Here is a 12071-nt window from a genome sequence, read left to right as displayed (position 1 = left end):
TATTATTATTATTATTATATGTCACTTTTATCAACTAATCAAACTCGAAGAACGAGTATCTTGTAACCAGAAGGTATTAAAACAACTGTCTAACTATTTGAAATATCCCTAGATAAAAATAACTATGAAATTCATTAACCAGAGCTTAAAACCATGTTACGAGATTTTCGAACTACAAAGAGCTATAATATTATTATACATTATTATATATTATTATTGTATTAACATATCATAATTAAATAACACCATTATATCCAATTATTATGTAAGACTCAACAATGAGTGAGAAGGAATGCCTGCAACCTTTGTTCTCTCTGTCTTTTCACGGCTTCATCTTGATGCATAGAGCGCGCGGTCTATCTGTATAAGACTATGGCTACTACACCAGACGCGTAGGAACGAAACTCGCGGATATATTAGACCGAAAACTTAGTAGACTAATAATAAGTCTCCTGGTCAATCATCTTATTCACAGCTTATAAATTACGAGCAATAATTTCGAAAATCAAAATGACGGATCCGAAATCATGATCACATATGAATTAAATAGAAAATTTTTAGGGCACTTTACATGTGAAGGTTTGGGAAGAAGAGGTTTGGAATAAGATAGTTAATCCCTATTATATAGATACTGAAAATTTATTTCGATATAATTATACAATGTCTAGTCTTACTCGCTATCCGATGAATCCGATGGAAAATCATTATTTTCATCTTTAAATTCATCGCTTTCCGTATTATTCAGAGGACTCTGATTCGATTTCGTAACTGAAGGTGAAATCAATAGTTCAACCGCATCTGTGGTTAATGACTTTAGTTTTTTCGGAGGAACTTTTTGTAAACTAGATATTAGTGGATCGAGCGTTAGTAAAAGCTTGCAAAAAACGTTTCCCATGGTTTTAATTCGGTCACATTTTCGTGAAAAATCTCGCTGGAATTTTTTGATCTCTTTGTTGTACAATTCCTGAGCTTCTGCAGACGTTTATCCGATAGGCAATAACAAATAATCAATAATTTTGTAACCGGGAATGAGAATGTCGTGCACTGATGTTGGCATGTAATATCATCCATGGAAGTCGACGAATTTTCGTGCAGTAATTTCTGTGTCGTCGCGAAATTTGGTTATTTATATTGATTTCGAAACCACAAGAAATTACTTGCAATATCACATGAAATTGCTTTATCAATACCTCATGAATTCCCGTTATAGAAGCAAAAACTTCAGAATTTTCGAAAAACCACCGAGCTATATTGCCGTCATTTGAAGTTCCGTAGCCTTGTTGCGGTTGATCAACAATACGTCTTAATTTTTCACGAAAACCTTGTTGTGTATTTTTTTTCTTTCTCAAGTTCTTCTTTATGCTCTGTGCGCGCTTGCCACTTTTGTATTTGTAATTTGTAAGATACATGCAAGCAACATTTAAAAAACCGTATCCAAGCATGCAGCGACGATATTCCGAATTTGAAGTAGTTTTCACTGATCGGTCTTTGCAATATCTTGTCGATATTACTGAATGCTTTCGACGACACGCCACAAAGGTAGCAACGCATACTTCACGATGTATTCGTAATCGAATTAATAACTTTACCATCTATCATTGTCAACACAAGTTTGAAATAGATGTCAATCTTTTTTCCCTAAATATGTTTTCAAAGAGCACAAGGTTTTTTCTTGCACTTCGATACAATTAACTTCTGTCTTAGTTGCGTCAGCAATTTCGTGCAAAAAAACTGTTCTTATCAGGCGACTAAATCTTGGCGACGAAGGTCTCAACAATTTTGCATGGGAATTTTCGCACTAGGTATCGAATTGCAGTGAGATTGTAGGGTGGTCGTCATTCATTTTTCAAATATCTTAAAAACGAATGAAGATACAAAGAAAAAATTTATACAACACTTGAAGGAATTTCAGATGAAAAAATGATGCTCATATTTCATCATACTTCGTTTCTTATATGTTTCCACTTTCAAGATTTTACGTGGTTGAAGTTAGTATTGTTACTGTAATGCAATATTTGAGAAGAAAATGAGTAGAAGGGAACCGCTAATTTGCAAATCCACAATAGGTAACTTTGAAAGTGTTCAGTTTCCAAAATATGAGTTGATTTACCCTATTACGGTGTTACAGGGTAGATCGTGTACACTTTGATAAGCGGCTACCGAAACCTCCTCTATGTCCACCCAAGGTGTGATTTAGCTATTTTAAGGTTCCTACATGTTGATTATGCGCTTACGTGCCATTACTCCGAATACAGGAAATGATAGAAGAAGGAAGGGATCGGTTTTAAGGGTGGACGAAGGTCGTGAATTTTTCCAAATAATAACCTGTGGATTGACTTTATCATAGATTTGCAAGGGCACAAATGAAATAAAGTAAATGTTGGCATCCGATTCATTGCCGTCTTTATTGCTGAATTTTTGTTTGTAAATGCGTTGACCAGGAGTGCCATCGCATCCCCATTTGCATATCAATTCTAAACTACCAAGTTTGTTTTCAGGAAAACTTCTAATAACGTCCGAATGCGCTATTACTAATCGTTCAGCTGTATGGTTTAACAATGCTTGGAGTCCAACTGTGGCTGCACTTTCAGTTATAGTAATTTCTGACTTATCAGGGTAACGTTTTTTCTTAGCATCTAATACCGTTCGGGTTGAGTTAAGGAGAGGTTATATGTATGACAACGAAAGCTTCGTATCTAAATTTGTTTATTGTCACGATACACTACCGTTCATAAGTATGGAAACACTCGCCCCAGATCCGAGCCACACAAGAAGTTATATCGCTCTTTGAAAAATGAAGATATCTCAATTTCCCAAGTGGTGTTCTAAAAAGGACATATTTAGCTTCATTTACCTTTTTCGGAAAAATTTTTGCGACTTTTTTTGAGCCCGGTACGCACTTTGAAAGATGGTCATTGTTTGGCTTTTTTTGGAGGGTGGAAATTTTGCCGCATATCTCGTAAAAAAAAAATTTTCGACTTTTTTCCATGAAAAACTTGAAGCAGGGAGTATAACCTTCAATCTCATTTTTTGGAAAATTTTTTACGATTTTTTTTCGCAAAGATATTCAACTTTTTGCAAAAGACGACCATATTTATAAGGGGTAGTCTCACTCTGAAACTACTGGGTTTTCGTAAAATTACCAAGAGGGTAAAAGGTTGCATACAATCACTTTGGATGTATCACGTTTTTTCAGAATTAAAAAAACAAATTCGAAAAAAAAAATTTTTTTTCTCAAAATTTTTTCTTAAATCAACGAAATATGTTTTTTTATCGTGAAAAATCGGGTCTCTTACCTCATCTACACGGATTTTTCATCATTCATGTCCGGGTAGACACCGTTATTAATGGCGTTTTTTACTGGCTGCACTAGATGCGCACTGAGTGCGATTTTCCCATTTTTCAACCAACAACACACACGGAATCCTAAGAAACTTGCACTCAGTGCGCATCGAGGGCAGCCAGTAAAAAAACGCTACAAAAATGTTTTTCACAGCTGACTGCTCTTAGTTGAAAAGTGGGAAAATTGCATTCTGTGCGCGCTGAGTGTAGTCAGTGAAAAATCTACAGATAATACAGAGGGTATAACTACCGCAGGCATTGAAAATGTATTTATAAGGGTATAGAATTAACATTATATTAGATTAGATTACATTTATTAGTGACTAGCATACAAGTATATTTATATTTTATACTGGTAACAGAATCGACTTAAATAAAAATCAAAAATTCAAGATAAACATGACATCAAATATTTTCATATTTTGTTGGTAAACAAGGAACATGAATGTATATTTACGCCGATGAAACACAGTGAAATCAACGATTCAAAAAATAAAGTGTTTATTCATCACCTGCCAACGTGTCGATAATTTCATCTTGACGATGACACGGATCGATTCACGGATTCGATAGACTTCATGTTTCGGATTGTTATTACCAGCAGATTGCTAAATATCGTTATCAATACCATAATTATTGCAAAATTCGACCTGACTTCACTGCATTCAGCAGGAATACTAACAGAAGAATAAATTGACACTCGCGTTTATCTCATACAAAGTTGTTCCATCATTGACAAGCATATGCCGCACAGTGAATGCGAGGTGGAGAAAAATCGGAATACTAAGGACCTCCTCTTTTTTACAACATCCTAAACTACGTGGAACAAGGTGTAATTTTTTCTAATATTGCAAATGTAGTTCGGCATTTATTCATAAATAACGATCGAATTGCCTGCCGCGACGTTAGCCGCATATTTTTATATTTCTTTCGCGGGCTTGTGCAGTCATGAATACTCTATAAAATATTTGAGACATGCATTTTCATAGCTTTGAGTGTACTTCACGTCCATGATTTTTCGTTATACGTTGTAACCAATATTATTAATTTTGTGTGTGAGGGTTAAAGAATAAGTGAGATGATTGGTAACCCTACGGCGCAGTTACTAACCTGAATAATTAGATATTGAGAGATAATAAAAGAGAAAGATATGATTGTTGGGCGCCAGACGCACATGCGTCAGAAAATAGATAATTAGAGAAAAAGATATAGATAAAGACAAGATCAGGTTCTACGACGGTTTTGCACAGCTTGCTCAGTATAGACAAGATAATGGTAGAGGGGAGGGGTTAAATCCGATAGATAAAATAAGAAACAGGTGAAGCAGAAATAGTATCGAATATATTGGCTAAGAAGTGATAAATCTTAATAACAAGCAAACAACTGAAGAGATTGAGATACAATTAAGATAGGTGAGATAATCAATTTACAGCCAGAGAAAAGTTAAGCGAGAGATTTAACAAATAACAGAACGTTTTCAGAATAAACGAGAGATATGCGTAGGCTCGCGATACTATGATTCGAGGTAATAATTAACACGGTTTTATAATGAATAGGCAGAACAGAAAAAGATATACGGTACTTAAATTAAGCATTGATCAAGCAAGCCATAAAATATGCGAAGCGATTATAAGAAACATGCGAAATACAAAAATTGTAATAGTTATCACATTACCAGAATTATCAGAAATATAACAGAGGCAGGGAATTATTAATTGCGGGGTAAATTCAAGGAAACAGGTCAAGTACAGAATTATTATAAAATATAGAAACTAACAGATAATACGTAGTCTTTAGTTTTCGATACGTGCGAGAAGAAAGAAAGATAATAGTCGGTACGGTAAAAGATAATTTCGGGATTAAGACAAATAATACTCAAGAGAATTAATGCGCAACATACGACAAACCAAAGAGACTACGGACAACTACGATCAGCGGTATTAGAGAAGAAAATAATGAAAAAGATGTTATTCGATACGGCGCAATACTCTAAACTCAAAAGAACGACGAGCGAGATCGCGCGGCGATGTAAGATCGCTCACGCGGTATACTCACTAAGATAAATTAATCAAAGATAATAGGTAAAGAAACAGTTATGAATTAATCAGAGAAAGTATAATGAAATAGTAATGCTCAATAGCTAAGATAAGAATTGATCATTTAACAGAACACGCTGCTATACAGCGATACTAGATATTTAGGTACTCTAGAAGAGAAAGATAATGAAATAAAGCAATAGTCACTAACAATGCGTAAGTAAGAGTCAACCAGTCGCGAAGTTACTTGCAATAAGAAATAAAAAGGGACAAGATAAGAAACAGTAGAGAATAAGGTACGAGCCCAGGTGGCTCACGCAGACCAACTGCAAGATAGAGAGAGAGAGAGAGATAAAGATACGATATATTGCAAGTAATTTCGTGGCTTCACAAAATAGAAAAGAAACCTCACTTACGTAAAAAGAAGATAGAACAGGCACCGAAGATGCGGTAATAAAGCGAGAACTGAATCTATGGATAGCGATAATAATTCTGGGTACTACGAGAGCACGTCTTGATTGATGGAAAACTGAACGTAGAGTGTCGAGACGAGCGATGATCCTGATTTTCGTCGTGCTGCTGTCACGTGATTCTTCCTCAAATTTGCGTTATTCTAATTGGGCCAGCGGGTCGCGTAGGTCTGGTCTACAGGTAGGCGGCGATAATCCCTCGCCGCTTGTTTTTCTTCTTCCTCGACGACAGTTATCGAGGTATCGGGACGTCGGAAGGTGGTCGGAGATGTTTACCCTCAGCTGTGCTGCATCGTTGGTGAGAGGCGAGGTCGTACCGCTCATGTGTTGCGATACTGAGGTGTGCGATAATATTGCGTCACCGATCCCTTAGACTTGCGACCGATCGTACTTCACTCCTTGCTTTACTGGTACTCCCCTATGTAGCTATTTCGTTGGTGCTGCATCCCGGCCCTCGCTCATCGGAGCCCTCATGCCGGAACGATCTGGTGGTGATGGCCCTCGACCCGGATCCCCACACTATATCCACCAGATCCACGTGGTCAGCATAGTCTAGCCTATTCCACGCCACAGCCCTTCGATAGGACGGTTCATTAAGAGAAAACCGTCCTCTGTTTGATAGACAACGACTTAGTAGATGTCGTGGTCGGTTCAGCTCCAGGCTGAAAGTAACAAGGAGATTCTTCGTTTTGCATACTTATGAGATTCGTGTTTCTGCCCTTAGATGGTGATTTCTCCTGTATGTGAAGTTTTCTTTCTCGAATCCTTACATACAAAAAGCGTTGAAACTGACATTACATTATGGGATATTGAACGGGTATTCGATGCGGACGTGACGACATATTTTCTGTTATATCTGTCATTATCATTTACACGAAAAATCATTGTTATTCTATGGTCTTTTATAATAAACTAAACTTGATGCTATACTACTACGAAACATTATGTTCAATTCATACCTGTTCCTACTTGCGTAAAATGTTATCATACGTACAATATAACATATCTTAATATTCCATTACTTTACGGACTATCATATTTTACACTATTTGTTTTCTTGGATGCCGTTGCTCATCCCAGTTGATGAACATAACTGTAACCATATGTAACAAAATTCACGTTTGATCTTTAATAAATAATGATTTACCAAATCACCCATCAATATTCAATTTCGTATCAAAATGACAGAATATAAAATTGCGAAAAAAGAGTTGTGCGAATTGATTTGGGAATATACAGATAAGTGAGAAACTCACACCGATATGATAATGAACAATATTAAAGAAAAGCATTAGCTTAAAAAACCTAGGATACCAACTGTCAAGTGTTTTCCTTGAGAACTGAGCGTGACATAGATTATGTCCAATCTGTTCAGGTTTCTGATCCTGCATATTGGATCCACCATTTTATTTTTTTATTTTTTTTGGTATTTCAAGTTGATATTAAAAATCAGTAGCTCAACAAACATCAGTATCATATTGCATTTGTGTGGATTAAAAAAAAATTATCTTTGTCTCTGATATTGGATCTGCCATCGTGAATTCATCGGTTCTGAGTTCAGATTCGGAATCGCCGGGCCAAAAACCTTCGGAGTACCAAGGTTCAAACTATTACCCTCAATGTTGAATAAGTTATCGATTTTTGTCCATTTTCCTAAGATTTCACCCACTGTGCGCCGTATGTGAATATGAATGTTTGGTGTACTCTAGTGTTTCTTAAAAGAAAAGAAGCAATCGACCGTAGACGGCCTCTTAAATGTATTCAATATGTACGGGTTCATACTTCTAACCTGTTATATTCAACTCTGATTTTTTTAAATCTATCAGAGCATTAATGATACCAATATGAAAAGCAAACGTTTATCGCTGATGGGCCTGTAATGAAGAAATATTTCATGAAGTTATTTAATTGTTTCTGTTATGTCTTATTTGTTCGATGATATTACACCGTCAATTTCAATGATATTTAAATAATAAGTCGAGATTATATACGATTTTGCATTGAAGCATTTGTGCATGTATGCAGTACGATGTTATTTTCACTTGTACATCATAATTGCCATACCACTTGTAAAACTTCTAACAAGATTTTACTGTACTTACTTACCTTGAACATTTGCAGGATAAATTGTCATAAATTATTGATTTCTCAGCCCTGAAATAGGATTATACAAATAAAAGAAGTTGAAAGGAAATGGAAGTATGCAGAAATTTATGTTGGACACATGTATTCGGGTGATGATATTTTAGAAAAATAAGGAAGTAACCATTGACAGCTTTGCAAGGAATGTGAAGAATTCTAATGCGTAATCTAAAATGTGAATTCAAAATAATTATATTGTGACGGGTTTTGAGTCCGCACGAATAATATGGGTGGGGAAGACAATTAGAGACGGGGCGGATATAATCGGTAAAACTTGATGTGTATATTTGTGACGGGGGGGGGTGTACAGGTGTTGCGATCGGGGGAATGAGTCGACTTAAACTAAGAAAAGTACAAAGGGTTGTAGACTCGAACGGGGGCTGATCACGCCTCAGCCCTTAGCGTTTCTTAATACTAACTTACAGGTACGCGCGCGGGGGGGGGGGGAAGAGTGGGTGAGGTACCGGGGAATGTGAAGTCGGGAGGGTTGGTATTGCGAGGGGATGGGGTGGTGTAGCGTGACGTGGAGTGGGAGGTAGAAAGGGTCGGTATTGCGAGGGGAGGAGCAGATCGGCTGTAGAATGCAGGCTAACCTGGTGTCGTCGGCGTGTGTGTGTGGGTGTCTCGAGGTGTGGTGGAGTGTGGTTGGGTCTCGCTGGTTCCTGGAGTCGTCGGCGTGTGTGTAGCGGGGTGTGTCGGTGTGAGGGTGGTGGTTTCTCTCGTTCTTTCTTTCTCTCTCTCTTTCGCTCGTAGCCTAGGCTGTTTTTGGTCTCGATTCTGTCACGGTCGTGATCGTACTGAATCTTGCGCTCGGCTCTGCCGAGCGTCGGGGGGCTTCGGTGATGTTCGGGTCTTTCCCGACGGGACAGGGCTCACCCGTTCGGCTCTTCCCCGCGGGTTTGGGGTTTGTTGTGACTTGCACTCTAGGTGCAACGTCACAACTCCCCCCTCCCCACGCGGGGCGAGGCCTATAGGGTGAGCCGGTTTCGGTGACGGATTTTGTGGACCTTTCGTCTGTGTATTCTCCTTTTGTTATTTTTGTTGTTTTTGTGTTGTCTGCTCCGATCTGTCGGGGTTAAGGGATGGAGGTTGGGTTGTATTTGCGGGGTGTGTGTTTGGTGTGGGTTGTGGGTCGTCTTATATCTACTTATTCTACTTAGTCTCTTTTTTTCTTATATAAACTTATTCTATTCTTATATTATTTTGTACTCGAATTTTTGAAGAAAGAAATTCGCTCCGTCATAAAGATAGATCGAAGCGTTAAGACCCGCCGAGACGGTTGTCGCCAATTCGCGTTGGATAGTAAGCGAAGCTCTAACAAAATTACCGGCAAGTTTACCCCCTTCGACGTCCATGGTTACAGAAAGCAAGAAAAGCAATAGGAATCCTTTCATAATGATAATAGAACTTAAAGGGGCCGAAAATTACTTCTATGATTGTAAACCTCTATCTTAATCTAATTTTGAGCGGGAAGGGTCAAAGCAAAGTTTCATCCATGCCTCTTGAATAAAAAGTTGACTAAAATTTTTTTGTTTCGCTACTAAGAAAGAGAGGATACGCAAAACCTTTCTTACGTCCGTTATTTTTCCTTTGTATCGTTCGGTGATGCCCTGCTCGAGACCATCGACGATAATCTCATTCAACATCAAGGAAAGTGTGTCAGCGCACGAGACTCTATATTCCTCGACGTGTTCGTAATTACTCATATCACGTCTCCCAAGTTTAGTTATAACTTTCAGCAGGTCCGGTACAAAGTAAGTGTGCGTATCAGTTGAGATTATAAATTTAGAACAAAAGTAAGGTATGGTGTACCTATCCAAAAGTTTACACTCCAAATTAAAAAGATCCGCCATTCTAGAGGACGGATCGTAAAGATCATAGTTACGAAGACCGCTAAAGTACATGACACTATCATCACCTGCGAAAAATCCCGCATAAACATCATCAAAATCATAACACGCGGCCATAGTCATTAGCAAAACCAAGGTATTTCCGAAGAAAGTACTAGCATCGCCCGATCTACGCTGGTAATTCACAGAAATACTAACTCCGTTCTGCCTATCCCTGATTCTAGACGAAACATGAGCCTCGCGCCATATGTCCAAAAGCCAATCATCCATTCCCAATAACCTATACAATTCAATTTCCGCCTCGAAAACGGCTTGTTCTTGAGCCTTATCATACTTTGACATATCACATTCAATCTGTCTTGAATCCTTCAAAATACGCGCATCAAACCTTTTGTTAACCTCGATCTCAAAATCAGCGTTGGACATACCAGTCATTATCATTATCTTAGGTTTTAATATCGCGAGAAGCCTGTCCCTCAAAACGGCCATGACAGGACAAAATACGGCATTGACGTCCTTTGATTGGTAAGCTATAGTCTGAACACTTGCATATTTATCTTTAGCCGAAATTTCCAACGGTGGTTTCAAGTTCGATTTTATCATAAAGTTAAAATCACTATATTTTCTTTCATGTAATGGTGCAATGCTATAAATCTGCTTTTTTACGCTGGGGGGTTGTTTTTCCAGCCAAGCTGCGACGAGTTCGGCATTTATACCGACCTTATCATTCGTGTATTGATCAAAAAGTCCTGCTGTTGGTTGCTGTAAAATGCTTTAACTGCAACCAACCCGGACACTTCAGATGGCAATGCACACAAACACAGAACCAGGGAAACGAGTAAGGATTGACCCAGCAAGGGTGGAGGGCAACCCCACAAACAACACAAACACACCCGAAACAGTAGCACCTACGACAGACAACAACATAACGGAAAGTAGATTCCACATCAGAATCGAAATACACGGTCACGAATTTAACGCACTAATAGACACAGGCGCAACACACTCATACCTAGGCGCAGAAGTAATACAAATACTACACAACACAGACACACAAATAAACAACACACCCGACAGAACAGCTACAATGGGAAACGGAACACAGGTGACGATAGAAGGAGCAGTAACACTCCCAATACGCCTCGGCAACATAACAAAAGAAATTAAGTTCGGATTAATATCAAACTTAGGCTCGCAATGTATCATTGGTAACAGCGACTTAATAAGATTTGGAATACTAATAAATTATGGAAAAAACACATGGTCACTGATAGACGACCCACAGACACACTACCACATGCAAACTAGACCACAAGAACTACCAACACCACTCAAAGAATACACACAAATACATCAAACACGAGAAACACGACACCAATCAACACAAACACACACAAAACAAGCAAAAGCAGCAGAAAAATTAGAAGCAACGAAACAACAAACAAACCCGAAAACAACAGAAAGACAGGAAAACACAAAAAAAAAACAACCATAAAACAAAAACCACTAACACCAACACTACCCAACACAAAGACACCACCGGAAAACACCCCCCAAAAAGACAACCCACAGAACACACAAATCACAAATCAAAAAATCATACCCACAAACGCACAAACAACAGACGACACACAAACCGACAAAGAAACCGAACCACAGATATGCGCAGGAATACAAGAACTCACACAATCACAACACACACAACTACAGACGACAATACAGCAGAAAATCTCAACACTACCAGGCCAACTCGGGCTAACACACCTAATTAAACACAAAATAGACACACAAGGACACGCACCCATAAAACAAAGATACTATATGGTATCACCAAAAATTAGAGAAGCCATCCACACAGAAATACACAAAATGCTGAGAGAAGACGTGATAGAACCATCAGAAAGCGAATGGTCGAGCCCAATTGTCATGATAAGAAAACCAAATAACACATATCGCTTCTGTCTAGACTTTAGGAAGGTTAACTCAGTATCAAAAAAAGACGCATACCCACTACCATACATGACAGCAATATTAGACAAACTACGGACAGCACAGTACATATCAAAAATCGACTTAAGCCAAGCATACTTCCAAATACCACTCGACAAAGACAGCAAACACATAACAGCCTTTACAGTCCCGGGAATGGGCTTATTTCAATTTAAAAGAATGCCATACGGACTGACAGGCGCACCAGCGACATTCCAAAGACTACTAGACAGACTCATAGG

The 12071-nt window shown here is 38.3% G+C and overlaps 1 protein-coding gene across 1 annotated transcript; it reads right to left on the bottom strand.

The window, feature by feature from the left end:
* Nucleotides 1-7707: 7707 nt before the first annotated feature.
* LOC124303475 (uncharacterized) lies at nt 7708-10443 on the bottom strand. Its single transcript, XM_046760713.1, has 2 exons — nt 9565-10443; nt 7708-7722 (listed from the first exon to the last, which is right to left on the bottom strand). Exons 1-2 carry the CDS (start codon nt 10441-10443, stop codon nt 7708-7710), a joined length of 894 nt encoding a protein of 297 aa, XP_046616669.1.
* Between the last annotated feature and the right edge of the window lie 1628 nt (nt 10444-12071).

Source organism: Neodiprion virginianus, chromosome 1 (genome assembly GCF_021901495.1).
Source record: "Neodiprion virginianus isolate iyNeoVirg1 chromosome 1, iyNeoVirg1.1, whole genome shotgun sequence".
NCBI lineage: Eukaryota > Metazoa > Arthropoda > Insecta > Hymenoptera > Diprionidae > Neodiprion > Neodiprion virginianus.
This window is presented reverse-complemented; position numbering and strand designations above follow the sequence as displayed.

Bases quoted from the DNA above. Each gene is read 5' to 3' on its own strand.
- LOC124303475 (XM_046760713.1), bottom strand. From the start codon at position 10,443: ATGATAAAATCGAACTTGAAACCACCGTTGGAAATTTCGGCTAAAGAT.